At 45.2% G+C, this 17,757-nt stretch overlaps 1 protein-coding gene across 1 annotated transcript; it reads left to right on the forward strand.

Annotated features, from left to right (window-relative positions):
- The first annotated feature begins 943 nt into the window (after positions 1-943).
- On the forward strand, positions 944-5,004 carry ATSPO22 (Tetratricopeptide repeat (TPR)-like superfamily protein). Its single transcript, XM_086777098.1, has 5 exons — positions 944-2,376; positions 2,879-3,071; positions 3,155-3,187; positions 3,523-4,140; positions 4,381-5,004. Exons 1-5 carry the CDS (start codon positions 944-946, stop codon positions 5,002-5,004), a joined length of 2,901 nt encoding a protein of 966 aa, XP_086633224.1.
- The last annotated feature ends 12,753 nt before the right edge of the window (positions 5,005-17,757 follow it).

Raw genomic sequence — 17,757 nt, forward strand, 5'->3', positions numbered from 1 at the left:
TATTGACGATGTATATATTATTTAGGACATGTGGCAGCTCCCTTGTGCATATTTGATTATATGGTTTTAGGTTCACATTTATTTTTGAAGTAGATTAGCTTGCACGCTTAATAAAGCAAGCTATTCGTTGAAGAAGTCGATATATTTATAAAAGGATACTATTTTGAGTCCCACAAGTTATTTGAAGAAATATATTTAAGTACACTAAGAGGAAGTGTGGGCTCACTCTTGTACTGTGGGGGTAAATTGAACCCAATCTTGTGTGGGGGTAAATTGAACCCGATGTTGTGTGTTAAGCAATTGTTTATTCTATTTATGTGAACTATTTATATGAGCCACTAGATCTGACTCACTTATGAGAATTATGAGGGCAAAACACCTAGAGAAATCATAGTCACTCTACTCTTAGTGTGTTTTTTGTCCCCATATTATTACAAATAGTCTCATACCTTGTTTGAATCTATCTTCTAATTATGGCCTTGCAATGGGATCTTTGGGGGATCTTATCTACCAATCATTTGGGATTCCCCAATAACATAACTTTGTTGAAGTCTCGTGCATTGGGCCATGTGAATGACTCAATTTTAATCCTGCTAACTAATGAAGGAATTAATGATATACTTGACATGTAGTTTTAGTATGTATTTAGGGAGCATTCACAACAAGCAAGGCTCTTAGGGAGCATTTACAAGCAAGACTCTTAGGGTGCTTGGGTGGTTAAACGTTATGTGAAAAGTCCCTCTCTCTCTCTCTCTCTCTCTCTCTCTCTCTCTCTCTCTCTGCATTTCTCGCTCATGTAGCACTGTACCAGCCTTTTGATGCAGATTGTCTCGAGCGTCGCCATAATCATAATCAAGCAACAGCCGCTTCATCAGACAAACTTCGTCTTCCATTGTTCAGCTTCATCTAGAAGCAGTACAGTCGAGTGATAATTTGCAAGACGATGCAGATTTCCGAGGTCTCCAGTGACCATTCTGCCAGCGACATCAGCAATGACCAGTCCTGCGTGCCGATCCAGAAGCTCGAAAAGCTGGTGGTAGAAGTAGAGCAGATGGCCCCGATGATCAGCGCCGAGACTGTGCAGAAGCTCAGAAACCTCATCCCGACTTTCGCCTCTCGATTGAACGAAGACCAAAAGTTCCGCCTGTGGAAGCTAAGCTACCGCATCTGGAACACCTGCGTTGAGATCAACAACAATCTGCAACCAGGCCAAACTGTCGATGAAGAGCACGCCAAGCTTCGCCATGTCGCCAGCGATCTGCTCGTCGTTGCAGGCAGCATTGGCGCAGTGCATTCCAGTTTGCTGAAAACGGCCATGTTCTACTACAAAACGGGGACGATCTGGCACAGTAAGCTTGAGAACTATGACATGGCCGCCGCTTGCTTTGAGAAGGCTACAGAGCTCGGCAACAGAGCCAGAGACCATCATCAGGCAACGGCACTTTCGCTGGCGGAAACAGAGGAAGAAGAGAAGTTCTTATTCGATCTGCATGTAGCAAGGGCAAGAACTGCGTGGGAGCTTCTGCAGAAAGCCTTAGCTCGAAGCCTGTTAAGCAGAGCTCGGGGAATGTTGAGGCTGGCTTCTTCTTTTCCTTCAACAGAGATGTACGAGGAGCTTGCGGAAGAGCTTCTGCACTATGGGAAGCTGCTGCTTTCGAGGCCGGACAAGCCATCGCAGGCGGAGTCGATCAATTTTCTAGAGCAGGCCTATGAGGTTTGCTCGGATGGAACTTCTGCTGTAGCTGCTGCGGCCAGAAATGGCGCAGGTGAAGCTATGGAGCACGGGAAAGAAGGCAGGGAAACACTCGCCTTGAACAATCTGAAACTCAAGATTCTGCGTTATCTCGCCGCTGGCCATCTGCAGAACGAGAACTTCGAAAGCGTCCTGAAGTGCGTGGGGATTCTTAAGGAAGGGCCAGACCACGCGAGCACACCTTTCTTGGCCTTGAAAGCCTACGTCGGGCTGAAACTCTTCGAAGAGGCTGAGAAGGAGGCCTACATCCTGGTAGCGCAGAGATCTACGCCTGTCGATGTATGCGCAGCCGCCATCGATGTGCTCATCGAGAGCTGCAGCTCGGCAGGGCAAACTACCAGACTTCTGCAAGAGGCCGTGAAGAAAACTTTTTCCATCGCTCATGCCCGGTTTCCTTCCAGCAAAGAGCTCACCCTTCGAGTCCTGGATAAGCTCCTGACGCAGCCTTTCGACCAGCACTCCAAAAAGAGGGTTGAAACTGCCCTCAGCATCGCCGTAGAAGAGAATGTCATCGATAGCATACGGGAGAGTTCAAGCGGCAGAGTTTCTGCAGCTGTGGTCTTGCAAGACGAGGCACAGAGCGGAACCGCTCAGCAATGCGTGTACTCTTTGCTCTGGAACAGGTGCAGGCCCAGCTTCTTCCTTGCCGAGTTCTTAATCTTCCGGAGTTCGCAGCAATGTTTCCGTATTAAAATAGAAAGTTCTGTGAAATATTCGCCTTGGTTTTCTGCCAATCGTAACCAGTGTTTCCTAAAAACTAGGATGTCTGCAGCGTAATCTTTTCTAGAAGGGATTTTTGCATTTCATAACAGCTTCTCTGTTCAAACTTTGAGATTAATGCTTGAGTAATCCCTGTCACAATAAGTGAAATTGTAGCAGTGCAGTTCAACGTCTTCGCTGGCTCCCTGGCAGCTCGACGCTAAAAGCCTCAATCTTTTAGCATTCTGGGTCTACGATTCTCAATGCTAAAAACCGTATCTCTTATAAATTTGAAGCTCTCAGACGCTATTTACTATAGCAGCTTCGCTTTCAAGCCTTATAACCTGCTCTGTTTCAAGATTTTGCAGCTGCCATGGTTCGAGTCTGTTTGATCAAGCTCACGAAATCTGCAATCCTTTGCTGCAGTGGACAAGAATTCTTTCTAGCCAAGGATTATACCACTTGCATTCAGCTGTTTGAAGCATCCCTCATGTACCTTTCTCCGAATGACACAAGTTATGCTCAACGCCGAGCAAAGAATCTTCGTGTGCTTTGCATCTGCCATCTTGCACTTGGCCAGTACGACCGAGCCTCCGATTATATCAATGAGGCAAACAAGGTACGAATTGTTGATGCATTCAATTTTGTGCTAGCCTTGTTTCTCTTGCCTTTTCATGACAATTACCATATCTGCTTTCGCAGCTGGAACCGAGCATTGCTGGCGCTTTTTTGAAGGTTAATGCTTCTTTCCACTGCAAGATGCAATCTTGGTTCAGTAGTGTGCTTGTTTTTAAATCAGTTTTTACCCCTTTCTGTTCAAGTAATAGTGACAAGCATGGCCCATAGGCTGCAATGATCGATTGTTTCAATAAGACACTCCCCCTCGTTGAAAATTGTTGTTCCTTAAGATAACCTGGACGACAGTGCTAGATTTCATTTTCTATTTTTCAAATGGACGAATCTGAATCAAATTAGTGATTAGAAAAGGCTCCTCCTGATAGATGAGCAATGCTAGATTATTTGAAACGATATTTTAAGTGAATACGTCTCTGGATTTTCGTTTTTCCCAGTTCAAAGTTACCCTTCAGACAAACGATGAAGAGGGTGCGGCCAAGCAGGTTGAAGAGATGTTCAAGTGCCCGGATTTTGAGTCAGATTATTTGACATTAGCTTCCCACGAGGCTATATCTTGCAAATGCATCAATGTGGCCGTTGCGGCATTGTCACGCATGCTGGAGCTACCATGTTCATCTGCAAAGTCTACTACTGCAGACAAAAAAGAGGCAGTGATTATCAGAAACATCATTTCACTTTCTACTCAACAATCCAGCAATGCAAGCACAGCTCTTAAATACTTCAAGCTGGCTCGATCACGTCTGGCAGAGGTGGGATCGGAGAGTTTTTTTGGCTCTGGGAGCATGGGGGAGAAGGAAGCTCAGTGGTACGCCGGCTCTGCATGGAACCAGGGCTTAGACACGTCCAAATCTCAGAAATGGGGCTTTTGTGCAGATTTTTTCTTATGTGCTGCAGACTTCTATGAAGTTCTTCCTGACACGCTCGAAAACCTTCGAATGAGAAGAACATCTATGCTGCTTGCCGTAGGTGCAATATTAGCAGTAAACACAGAAAATGAAGAGAGCCATGCAGTTATCAAAGAGGCTGCACTATATCTAGATAAGTGTCGGAAGGTAATACATGTATCATCTCCTTTTGCGTTTACTGCAAAACCTGTTTCTAAACTTTCTAGTAGATATCAATCTCCAAAAATCTGCATAACCTTTTTGCTCAGTACTGCAGAGAATCTGATGTATATGTAAGTTATTAAATGCGTTGGAATAATTAGCAAGCATTAATTCAAAAATATTCACGTGATGCTTAGCTCATTAGCATGTCCTCATAGTAGGGCTCTGATCCGTTCTGTTCTGCAGGTACATGAGAGTATGAGGTCAAAAACCCTTTCAACTGCAAGCAATGATACCACGGAAATTCATCTGAGCCTGCTTTCCTTTGAAGTGAAAAGGAGGATGCAAGATTACAAAGCTCAACTGGACATCATATGCCATTGCAGCACACTGCCAGCTTTTCAGCCGAAATTTTTCTTTTCCATGGGTTGGGCTGGAGGAGGAGACCAAAATGTCGAGGTTGCAATGGCTGCATTTGAGGCAGGACTCAACTTGACCTTGGCCTCTCCAAAGCCTGATTATGCTCTGGTTGCTGCTACCATTAGGAGATTGATAACGCTAGCAGACTCAGTCAGGCGGGACAGCCCAAAAGCAATGAGCCTGTATAAGCAGGCGCACCAGATACTGCTTGGCCTTGCCGTCGGTGTGTATCCAAAGGAGGAGGTTCAATGGCTGGTTTCCACTGCCTGGAACAGAGCATCTCTCCATGTTAAGTTTTCCAGATTTTCACTTGCAGAGAAGTGGATGAACTTAGCATTGGACATGCTCAAGCATGCGCCTGCCATGGAAACCTTTAGGTCTGTCATGCTGGAGAACCTTAGTCTCGTTTTGAAGGGGAAAGCTGATGAGCCTGCGCTTATGGATGAATAGGCTGAGCTGTGATCTTGCACATCTCTGCCTGTAGGTGCTTTTGTAAGTTTTAAAGAACAAACTTCATGGCGGCCTATTGCTGGTAAGAAAGAGTTTGTGATTTGGGCCACCATCTCTTAACTTTTTAAATGTTTGAGTTCAAATTTCAGACATAAGGCTACAACAGTGGACATCCACCTATATTTCATCGAGGTAGGACGTGGACATCCACGTAGGTGCTACGGAACATGATCAATATATGAGCTACATAAGTGGATGTCCAATATGTAACTCTACTAAGTTACTTACATAACCTATGGCATTCATGTACATCAAGCATGCACCTCAAAGATGTAAAGAAAAAAAATTTAAAAAAATAATTATTTTTTGGGTAACTCAACTGAGCTACCCAAAAAATAATTATTTTTTGGGTAACTCAACTGAGTTACATGGATACAACCCATGATGGACATATGTGCACCTCGACATCATTGCAAAGGAAACAAAAGCAAATAATTTTTCAATTTTCCACATAACTCGACTGAGTTATGTGGATATCCAACCAATGATGGATATATGTGCAACTCGACGACATTGCAAAGGAAAGAAAAAGATTATCGTGAATTGAATCAAGAAAAAGATTATCGTGGATTGAATCAGGTTACTATCAAGAATAAGTATCCTATTCCTCGGATAGATAAGTTATTAGACTACTTGCATGGAGCCCAAATATTCACAAATATTGATTTAAAGTTAGGATATTATCAGATCAGGGTTAAGGAGTAAGATATTCCTAAGACAGCTTTCAATACCCAGTATGGACATTATGAGTTCACAAAAATGTCGTTTGGATTGATAAATAACCCTGTACCTTTAATTGATTGATGCAAGAAAACTTCAGAGAGAATTTGCATGATTTTGGGTGGTTGCAAGATGAGGGTACTCACTTTCGTTCACTCTCTCTAAAATTGGGACATCCATGCATCTCGGGCGGAGTACCTCGATCGTGATAGTGCCGCGAATCAAAAGACGACACGTGCCTCCCGAGCCTAAACCGTCATATCTCGATCGAGATGCCAACTAATGCCACGCTAGCAGCTCCGGGTTTCCAGGCGTCATCCATGTCACCAATACATGTCACCGCCACCACAATATCTCGATCGAGATACCTATGCCACTCGGATCCACATCAGGGCCACGCTGTATCCCCGTAGGCATATTTGACTAGCACATCTCCATCGTCCACGTATCTCGAACGAGAAATTTACATCCAATCGCGACCATTCATTGTTCGAGGTAATCGGATACAATCTCCACCGTCCCCATATCTCGATCGAGATACTGAGTTCAAATCTCAGCCGTCCAAATATCTCGATCGAGATACAGAGATTCAATCTGCACCGTCCGAATATCTCGATCGAGATACGTAGATGCAATCTCCACCGTCCAATTATCTTGATCGAGATACGGAAAAGCAATCTAAACCGTCCATTCACGTACGCTGGAAGATGCGATCTCGGCCGTTTAAATATCTCGATCGAGGTATATAATGAATCTTGACCGTCGAGATACCTTGTCGTGGTAATGCCTTTAAATCGTGGCCGTCCATTTACCTCGAACGAGATAGTAATATCAAATCGCAGCCGTCGATCCTTCCCCAACCCTAGAATTAGGTGTGTATCTTGGCCGTATGTTGCACTAACCCTAATATCCAGAGCGTTAATCTCCAAACCCTAAATTGCATGATGTTTCCGAACCTCGATCGAGGTTATAAAACCGGAAAACTTTTTTTTTGCCTCATTTTCACAAGTCATTTTCACTCTCTTGCGCTCTTGATTTGGATTAGTATTAGTGAGCCCATTAGCTTTGTTTTTAGCTTAATTAGTGCTACTTAGCACTAAGCATTAGACCTTTCACATTAGACCATTCACATTGGACCCTTCACATTTGGCCTAGGTTTTAGCATGGAGGGCCACGAGGAGGGCCACGAGGAGGGCCGCTCATCTATTGCGGACCTCATCGCGGAGATAGACCGTGAGTTAGCGGCTATCCGTAGGAGTGCTGGAGACACTCCGTCTACATTACATATCGTGGCAGACTTGGAGGCGATGCTTGCGTCCCTTCGTAGCCTTCACGATATTGTTTATGTAGATGAGTGGATAGCCCACCATCGCGCTGCTCCTGTGTCACATGGCCTGACATATCGTCAGGTCTGTGATCTTGCTCCTATTAGGGATGGGGCTTTCCTAGATCTTTTCCTAGATAGTCGTGGGATGAGGCCCGGGGCGGGCAAGCCCCTCACTATTTCGCGGTGTTCGCATCCTCGTATGGCGGCACATATCTATAGTCGATATGTTGCCGCATATGGGAGGATGCCGAACAACCGCCAGATTCCCATATACTTCGCAAAGCAGTTATATGCGGAGTTTGTCTTAGGGGAGGAGGTCGATTACACCAGCCATCGTCCGGGTGGTGGTGCTGGCCGAGGCCGTCTCCAGGACCAGGGTAGGCGGCCTCCACCGGCCCTTCGTGCGACACCAGCTCACGATCCTTCCTTTGTGCCATTGTCGACAGTAGAGGCTCTTGGCACGCAGGTCGGCATTGACGTACGGAGCACCACGGAGAGCATCCAGCACGTGGTGCGCCTATTCTCACGATCTATACCGACGACAGATGTGGAGGTATTTACATATATATTACGTCTTAAGTTTTTTTGGTCATTTATCTTCATGTTTATATGTACTTTTCTATATTTTTACATGAGCAGCATGGTTGATTGTGTCACGCAAGTTCCCACACCTGCCACTCAGAGGCTCACTCAGGAGTTGGTAGAGGCGAGAGCGGAGATAGACCGCCTCCGAGCTGCATTACAGATGGCAGAGGCAGCTACTGCAGAGGCACAGCATCTGAGAGAGTCCGACATCCAGCAGGTAGGTTTCTCTTGCACGTTTAAGTTACAAATTTCTTTAAGTAATACCTAATGAGAGACTAATCAAATATTTTAATGCTTTACTTTTTTGCGTAGGCTCGGACCGAGGTAGAGAGCTCCAGAGCTGAGGCACAGCATCATCAGATTATGGAGCAGATTGCCCAGCACAGGGCAGAGCAGCTGATGCTGCATGTTCGAGAGTATCGTAGATCATCGGACGTGACAGTGCCTTATCTACCGTTATATCCACGGCCTGTCACAGAGGTTTTTCGACGACCTCTCCCGCAGGATGCACCACCCTTCCTGCGTGATGCGTGCTGCTGTTTATGTATCGAGGACATTGATAGTACAGGAGGATATGCCCTAGGATGTGGACATATTTTCCACTTGTCTTGCATCACCCAGGAGCTCGTCCGGTTCTCAGCATGCCCATCCTGCCGTGCACGCGTCGACTTAGCGACGTACAGGGTATTGGGCATCGATGATCTTCACCCAGGCCTTGTACGAGTAGATGCCAGGACTGGCAGGCCAGTCGACTTTACATCAGCTATGGACTTGGGACTCGACGCCTTCGACGATAGAGCCCAGGAGCCTGAGGTGCCTCCTGAGATAGAGTGGAGCTCACATGAGTTCGACGCTTACCAGAGAGTCCTGCATGAGAGCCAGGTGACAGCATTTGAGCGCGTGGGTGGTGCTGGCCCTAGTGGCACAGCGGGTGATGGTGCTAGCAGCAGTGCTGCTTCTCATGAGCAGCGTGTCCTTACAGCAGAGGAGCTTACACGAGCAGAGTGGCAGACACGCACCATTGCAGATTATCGATTTTGGGTTTATAGACAGAGGCGTCTTGCATTAGCACGACGTAGAGAGAGAGAGAGGGCCATAGCAGCTTTTGGGACTCGTGAGCTCCCGAGTACACCGGCACCAGCTCACGATCCTTCCTTTGAGGCAGACCTCCCCGCAGACATTCGACGACCCCCGCAGCCCGCACAGCCTCCTCGACGTGCACAGCAGCCTCGACGCGCACGTCGATCGGCAGTTAGAGATGACGATTTTGATTGGGTTGCTGTTGATAGTGACTAAACTCAGACTAGCTGGGTTAGCTCACTTACATTGTACTTAGATTTTTGGGCAGTGACTAACCTCAGACTAGCTGGGGTAGCTCATTTTCATTCTGATGTACCTATTTGATGTTTATATCATTATGAGTTTTCTCATTATTGAGTATCATTACATTTTAGTTGATGTTCTTGATTTTATTATATTTCTTAACACTTTGGCTATCATATTGTTTGTTGAAAATCTCCATTATTGAGTATCATTACATTTTAGTTGATGTTCTTGATTTCATTATATTTCTTAACACTTTGGCTATCATGTTTGTTGAAAATCTCCATGCCATCGTACCCAAACATGCTCTGATGGGGACCAAACTTTGCAAGCATGGGGAGGGGACCCACCCCCACATGCTTGCAAAGTTTGGTCACAATCAGAACATGTTTGGATTGGCAATTGGCGCCCAGTGCGGGTTTTTGAAGTCTCTTGGTGCTTAAGAGGCCATGGAAAATCCGGGCCTTCCCCATACCATCGTACCCAAACATGCTCCGATGGGGACCAAACTTTGCAAGCATGTGGGGGTGGGTCCCCCCCACACGCTTGCAAAGTTTGGTCACAATCAGAGCATGTTTGGATTGGCAATCGGTGCCTAGTGCGGGTTTTTCAAGTCTCTTGGTGCTTAAGAGGCCATGGAAAATCCGGGCCTTCCCCATACCATCGTACCCAAACATGCTCCGATGGGGACCAAACTTTGCAAGCATGTGGGGGTGGGTCCCCCCCACACGCTTGCAAAGTTTGGTCCCCATCGGAGCATGTTTGGATTGGCAATTGGCGCCCAGTGCGGGTTTTTCAAGTCTCTTGGTGCTTAAGAGGCCATGGAAAATCCGGGCCTTCCCCATGCCATCGTACCCAAACATGCTCCGATGGGGACCAAACTTTGCAAGAATGTGGGCGTGGGTCCCCCCCACACGCTTGCAAAGTTTGGTCCCCATCAGAGCATGTTTGGATTGGCAATCGGCGCCCAGTGCGGGTTTTTCAAGTCTCTTGGTGCTTAAGAGGCCATGGAAAATCCGGGCCTTCCCCATGCCATCGTACCCAAACATGCTCCGATGGGGACCAAACTTTGCAAGCATGTGGGGGTGGGTCCCCCCCACACGCTTGCAAAGTTTGGTCCCCATCAGAGCATGTTTGGATTGGCAATCGGCGCCCAGTGCGGGTTTTTCAAGTCTCTTGGTGCTTAAGAGGCCATGGAAAATCCGGGCCTTCCCCATGCCATCGTACCCAAACATGCTCCGATGGGGACCAAACTTTGCAAGCATGTGGGCGTGGGTCCCCCCCACATGCTTGCAAAGTTTGGTCACAATCGGAGCATGTTTGGATTGGCAATTGGCGCCTAGTGCGGGTTTTTCAAGTCTCTTGGTGCTTAAGAGGCCATGGAAAATCCGGGCCTTCCCCATACCATCGTACCCAAACATGCTCCGATGGGGACCAAACTTTGCAAGCGTGTGGGGGTGGGTCCCCCCCACACGCTTGCAAAGTTTGGTCCCCATCGGAGCATGTTTGGATTGGCAATTGGCGCCCAGTGCGGGTTTTTCAAGTCTCTTGGTGCTTAAGAGGCCATGGAAAATCCGGGCCTTCCCCATGCCATCGTACCCAAACATGCTCCGATGGGGACCAAACTTTGCAAGCATGTGGGCGTGGGTCCCCCCCACACGCTTGCAAAGTTTGGTCCCCATCAGAGCATGTTTTGATTGGCAATCGGCGCCCAGTGCGGGTTTTTCAAGTCTCTTGGTGCTTAAGAGGCCATGGAAAATCCGGGCCTTCCCCATGCCATCGTACCCAAACATGCTCCGATGGGGACCAAACTTTGCAAGCATGTGGGGGTGGGTCCCCCCCACACGCTTGCAAAGTTTGGTCCCCATCGGAGCATGTTTGGATTGGCAATCGGCGCCCAGTGCGGGTTTTTCAAGTCTCTTGGTGCTTAAGAGGCCATGGAAAATCCGGGCCTTCCCCATGCCAATGTACCCAAACATGCTCCGATGGGGACCAAACTTTGCAAGCATGTGGGCGTGGGTCCCCCCCACATGCTTGCAAAGTTTGGTCACAATCGGAGCATGTTTGGATTGGCAATCGGCGCCTAGTGCGGGTTTTTCAAGTCTCTTGGTGCTTAAGAGGCCATGGAAAATCCGGGCCTTCCCCATACCATCGTACCCAAACATGCTCCGATGGGGACCAAACTTTGCAAGCATGTGGGGGTGGGTCCCCCCCACACGCTTGCAAAGTTTGGTCCCCATCGGAGCATGTTTGGATTGGCAATTGGCGCCCAGTGCGGGTTTTTCAAGTCTCTTGGTGCTTAAGAGGCCATGGAAAATCCGGGCCTTCCCCATGCCATCGTACCCAAACATGCTCCGATGGGGACCAAACTTTGCAAGCATGTGGGGGTGGGTCCCCCCCACACGCTTGCAAAGTTTGGTCCCCATCAGAGCATGTTTGGATTGGCAATCGGCGCCCAGTGCGGGTTTTTCAAGTCTCTTGGTGCTTAAGAGGCCATGGAAAATCCGGGCCTTCCCCATGCCATCGTACCCAAACATGCTCCGATGGGGACCAAACTTTGCAAGCATGTGGGGAGGACCCACCCCCACATGCTTGCAAAGTTTGGTCCCCATCGGAGCATGTTTGGGTACGATGGCATGGGGAAGGCCCGGATTTTCCATGGCCTCTTAAGCACCAAGAGACTTGAAAAACCCGCACTGGGCGCCAATTGCCAATCCAAACATGCTCTGATTGTGACCAAACTTTGCAAGCGTGTGGGGGTGGGTCCCCTCCCCATGCTTGCAAAGTTTGGTCCCCATCGGAGCATGTTTGGGTACGATGGCATGGAGATTTTCAACAAACAATATGATAGCCAAAGTGTTAAAAAATATAATAAAATCAAGAACATCAACTAAAATGTAATGATACTCAATAATGAGAAAACTCATAATGATATAAACATCAAATAAGTACATCAGAATGAAAATGAGCTACCCCAGCTAGTCTGAGGTTAGTCACTGCCCAAAAATCTAAGTACAATGTAAGTGAGCTAACCCAGCTAGTCTGAGTTTAGTCACTATCAAGATAGAGATCTAGTCAGCAGCACCCTCTCTAGCTCTCAACTGCTCTAGAATGCTCTCATGGTCATCCACTCGAAGCCGAAAACGAGGGTGAGAACTGTGTTTTCGGCTCTGTACTCGAACAAGAGTGAGTCTGGTAGCAACCACTAGATGAGAGAACTGAAATGCCTCTAACTCCCACTTCCACTGCTGGAACTCAAGACTCCCCCGATGAAGTCGAATCTGCTGGTAGAACCGGCCTGCCACAATCATGCTATGGGCGTCATAAGAAAACCCATGATCATCCACTGTATCCTGGTCAAGCATGCACTTTGGCCTAGTGCAACTCATCAGATAGTAGTCTACTCCCTCGCTATTTCCCTCACTGGCAATAACAGCAAATACATCACCCTCCTGTAGCAAATCTGTCAGGTCATCATAACTGACCATGAACGCAGGACCTGTGTGCTCATCAGACACCACTGGATGTGAAGGATGCTCGGGGGAGAGGAATGTCTGTATCCATGCATCTGCCCATCCTCTCGAGGCACAATGTGACCAATCGCCATCCATACATGCTCCACAGAAGCATGCAAACCGTCGTGTGTAAATCGTGGGGGCCGCCATGCACGTGCTCCTGATGGAATGTAAGCCCAAGGTGCCAGATACTGTGTCACAATCATGGGAGGCTCTGCGGTCAATCGTGCCACCATCCACATGCCAAAAAAATCTCCTGACAATCCGAGCATCACGTCTGGGGTACGATGATGCTGCACTCCCACACAAATGTTGGGAGCACCACTCGACTACGTGGCCCGCATCTCTGAACCGCTGAGCATCCTGTCGCAGTTGATGACGCCTCAAGGCACGTTTCACACACGCGCTTGCACCATCATGCTCACCCTTCCCGTGACCAGTCTCAAAGAATGACCAAATCACTGGGATACTAGACTGCACATGCCACCTATAAATCCATAAAAGATAGTCTTAGTTATTGTTTTCTTTAAGATGTTCTAGTGAATTTAGTTTAATTTGTAAATGTAAGAAAGCCATAAGTACAACCTGTAGAGCCAATAGAATTGACGTGATGACTTGAACTGTGCGCCACAACCATCCGACCAAACCCATCGCTGGACATGTCTGATCCCACAATCTCCTAAAAAATCGTCATGGAGACGAAAACAGTGTTGCACAAAATGTGCATCATGTGAACGATCATCACTGATATAGAAATGATACTCTCGAATAATGACACGGGTCTCGGGGGTACTCGCTATCCCATCTACATGAGCCTCTGCATGTCGATAGCTAATGTGGACCAAAATAGCAACCTGGTGAGGGAAGCAATACATACGTTTAGGACACAAAAAATCAATTAAGTAATGAAGCTCAAACATAAAACAAATATTACAAAATATAACCATTACCTGCTCTGAGAAGTAATACTCAGATTGTATCTCCTGAAAAGGTGTGAAAGTGTAGTTCTCTGCAAAATCAATCACAGAGACGACCACACCAATAGGAAACTCTGCTAGGCATGCTCGGAACTGACGATCCTGCCACTTGGCACAATGACTGTGCCGTATGTAGGGGTAGATCTGCTCCCTAAATGTGGCTGTGAAGTGACAACGTGGTGTATGTTTGTCCACGAGCTGCAACTTCCTGGACTGTCCACCACTCTGGAGCTGGTGTGTCACATACTCATAACGTTGCCATGCCACTATCTCTTGGTCACTTGCATCAAGATCTACCATCTGTAGATGTGCAAGTGAACCACATGATGTGCAATTGCTCTCCACACAAGGCATCCTATGGAACTGGGCATCCTCCGTGCGTGCACACAAAAGAGAGTGGATGAAATCACGTGGACTACGAGGCAACTCTCTATGCCCACTAAGAGAACGGAACACATCATAAAAAAGATTGAACTCAACATGGTAGCGACAACAACATGTGTCACGCTGACGTGAGTACCTCACAAACCAAGGCTTACACCCCTCAAATGACCTTTGCCCAATTTTAAGCTCTGGATACGAAGCCACAAACTGAGAATACAACTCAGTTTGGGACATTTCAAGAAAGCAAGCACCGTGCTCAATGAACACTCCTCTTGTCACTCTCTTATGCAAAGCTTTCTTGAAAACTGGCGATGCACGACAATTCTCCTCCCAAAAACTTTCTATCAAGGTTCTAGTGGTTTCATCTAGTAGGCGATCATGCCTAGCTACACGACCACTACTCGCCCACATAGCACCAACCTCATTGGCATCTAAACTTTGTCGCCTAATAGACCCAACTCTAAGTGCGTGTGGTGCTATGGAAAGGATGCGAGATGTGGCACTAACCTTACCCTTCATTTGGGAGCTACTTATGGCTGCCACAATAGCCCGTCGAGCAGCCAAAGCGTCCGCAGAGTTCCTCTTCTTGTTAACTATATAGGAATGACGAACACTTTGTAGCACCGCCATGCCAGCTCTCCTCTCTCTTCGACCTCCAATGTCGGAAAGCGCCCTGCAGTTGGCCATGTTGGGCAGATCAATCAAAGCATCAAGCACACATGCCTGTGATGAAGACGTGAGGTCTTTGAAATAGGATTGGAAGATTGCATGGGCACGACGATGTGCCCCTGACTTTGATAGTTCTTTCCTATCCACACGAAGGGCGCCCAAAGGAGGGGGGGTGGGTTCTTGTAGAAGAGAGGACTCAAGAAGGGCGGGTTCATGTGGATTATCTAAACTAAGGGGTAGTGGGGGGGAAGAGGGCGAAGGGAGAGGAAGTGGAAGAGGAGGAGCAAGGCTTGGATCATCGCCAACGGAAGGTGTTGCTCGTTGACGTGCTCTCCACTCTCTCTTTCTCTCACGAGCTACCCTTCTCCTCTCCTCCTCTTGAACTTGGTGGATGGGGGGGAGTCTAGTCCTATCACGTTTCCGACTCCTACGACTTTGAGAACCCATTCTCAAGGAAGCTAAGAGAGAAAATATTATAAGGGCTCAATGATGGGATAGTACTACAGATAAGTGTGGGATAGTACTAGAGATGTGTGATTATATAGGAAAAATAGGTTATCCACTTCAAATCTCACTGGATTTCCTATCTAAGATTGATTGGATAACTAAGATAAACATAAAGATATTTAAAGATAAACTATTATCCACTTAAAAATTAATATTATTTATAATATTTATTAACAAGTCTAAATATTTATCATTACCAGATATATAAATATATCTTTAAAGAAATCTTTTATTTTATAATTATATAACTGCTTTTTTTAAATAATGTATTTTTTTCATATTTTATTCAAAGGTTTATTCTACATAAAAAATTTTCAAGAAATATAAAAATAAAAAATTTATTTTTTTAAAAATTAATAATATGATCTTTAATAATATTTTTATTGATCTAATCCCAAAATATAATCCTTTTAAATTAGTGATTTTAAATTCTTTTATTTAATAAGTTACATATATTTTATTATATAAATTTCTATATTCTATTTTTCTAAATTACTAAATTAACTTTTCCAAAAATATGTTTTTGAAAAAAGAGGGGAGGTGGGAAGGAGATGCCACGTGTCACAAGCGTGCATGACACGTGGCATTCTCTTGACATGTGGCACTATTATGGTTGATGTGGCAATTCCTGATGTGGCATGCCATGTCACCATGTGCGAGGTGGCATGCAAAGGTGGCAAGATGATGTGGCATTAATGATGACTAGGATGATGAGGTGGGGAGTCAACTAGGTTGACCATGTTGACATGGAGGGTGGAGGTGGCAAGCTGAGGTGGCAAGCTGCTTATGTGGATCCTCTCGATGCTCACGTGGACATAAAGTGGCATGCATATATAAGGTTTGGGCCTACCCAAGCCTCACACATGGAATGAAACCTAAGCTGTGAAGTTTACCAAGCCTAGATTTCCAAACCTAACTAGGATTGGTTTTAGACTTGAAAAGGGGAGAGTGGACACAATATGGGAATTTTCACTTGGGAGGATTGAAAATGGACCTTCCCATACTCAAATCAAGCCAAATTTTTTTTGATAAATTCATGGCAACAAGAGTATTGATCCCTTGAGTTTTTAGATTGAAAGATTCAATATTTTATTTTCTAGAATTAAATTACTCTTGATTTAATGGACCTCTGACAGTCATAATAAATTTTCCAAAGTAAATCTACAAAAATCAAACCGTTAGATTTGTAATTTTATCTTATACCCACATTATACTAATCTTTCCCAATCTAATCATCACTAGATCCATACAATTTGAGCATTTTAAATGGTAGATGTGGTGGGAGGATAAAATAGTATGTTTTTTAACAATTCTAATATCTTTTAAATAATATAGAAAATAGTAGAACACATCAAAAATTACTCGATAAATCAAGTTAAGCTCTATGTTATTTGTATTTGTGATATGCAAAGTGGGAACATCGTATGAGTAATAATGTAAAAGTTATAGGCAATTTACTCACATTCACTATACCTATCTAAACCTAGGACAGGGCCTGTATACAAACTTGGTTCCCAAAGAAAAGGGGATTTACAATTATTGGATATTCGATCAGATTATAGTTTTAGGTGCCCAACTTTGCATATGATGTTTCATTAGAAGACCTTGAAGTGAAACTCCTTGGCTAACTATGAGAGATTGGCTATTCTTCTTGAAAAAATGCCTGTTTTTCAGCTAAAGCCAAGGGCGCCCACGACATGAAACTAGATAACCTCATCTTGCAACCACCCCTTTTGTTTTATTCTTCTTTGATGATATTCTAGTTTTCTCAAAGAATGCTGCTAATTTTGAGAAGCATGTGCATAAAGTCTTGGAAACTCTTAGAAAGCATAAACTTTTTGCCTAGAATAGTAAGGGTACCTACTTTACAACGACCACGCTAAATATTTGGGGTTCATAATGTCAAAAGATGGTATATTAACTGATCCCATAAAGGTGCACAAGCTTTCATCGATTGGTCGAAATCGAAGTCCATAAACAAAGTCACAAGATTCCTAGGATTAATAGGGTGGTATCAGATTTTTATACCTCGATATACCAAGATACTTCTTCATTGATAGGACTTCTTTAGGCATGCAATGTGCCAAAGTGCTTGATAAGCTTAAGATTACCTTGATGACTAATCCATTGCTGAAATTACCTTGGTGACTAATCCAATGGTGAAATTACCTTGATGACTAATCTAGTGCTAAAATTGCCAAAGTTTAGGAAGCCCTTTAAAGCTATTATTGATTATAGCATATTTATTATCAAAGGAATCATAATGTAGGAAGGACATCCCATAGCTTATGAGTCTCAAAAATTAAGACCTCATGAAAGGAACTATAATGTCCATGCTCTTAAATTGCTTGTAATAGTGCACACCCTGAAGCTTTGGCGACACTATCTTCTCAGACATAAGAGATCAGGGTGAGAAGATAGTGTCGCCACCCAAAGCTTTAGGGTGAGACTATCTTCTCAGGCATAAGAGTTTAGTTATAGATCATAAGAGTTTAAAATGGATTTTTACCCAGAATGATCTTAACATGGATTAGAGAAGGTGGATGTAGACACTTCAAGAGTTTGATTTTGACATTAAGTACAAATTAGGTAAAGAAAATGTAGTTGTAGTATGCCTCTACCCCTATTGAGATCAAGGAAAAGATCAAATCAAATAAATTTTCCTACTGAGATCAAGGAGAAGATC

The sequence above is a fragment of the Cibotium barometz genome, chromosome 38, assembly GCF_041138505.1.
Source record: "Cibotium barometz isolate CiBa-2024 chromosome 38, ASM4113850v1, whole genome shotgun sequence".
Taxonomy (NCBI): domain Eukaryota; kingdom Viridiplantae; phylum Streptophyta; class Polypodiopsida; order Cyatheales; family Cibotiaceae; genus Cibotium; species Cibotium barometz.

What these genes read in the sequence shown, in the direction of transcription:
- ATSPO22 (XM_086777098.1), top strand. Translation starts at nt 944, where the DNA reads ATGCAGATTTCCGAGGTCTCCAGTGACCATTCTGCCAGCGACATCAGC. An exon ending in ATATCAATGAGGCAAACAAG is followed by an intron (nt 3,072 to 3,154) that starts GTACGAATTGTT and finishes CTGCTTTCGCAG; the next exon opens with CTGGAACCGAGCATTGCTGG. An exon ending in ATCTAGATAAGTGTCGGAAG is followed by an intron (nt 4,141 to 4,380) that starts GTAATACATGTA and finishes TCTGTTCTGCAG; the next exon opens with GTACATGAGAGTATGAGGTC.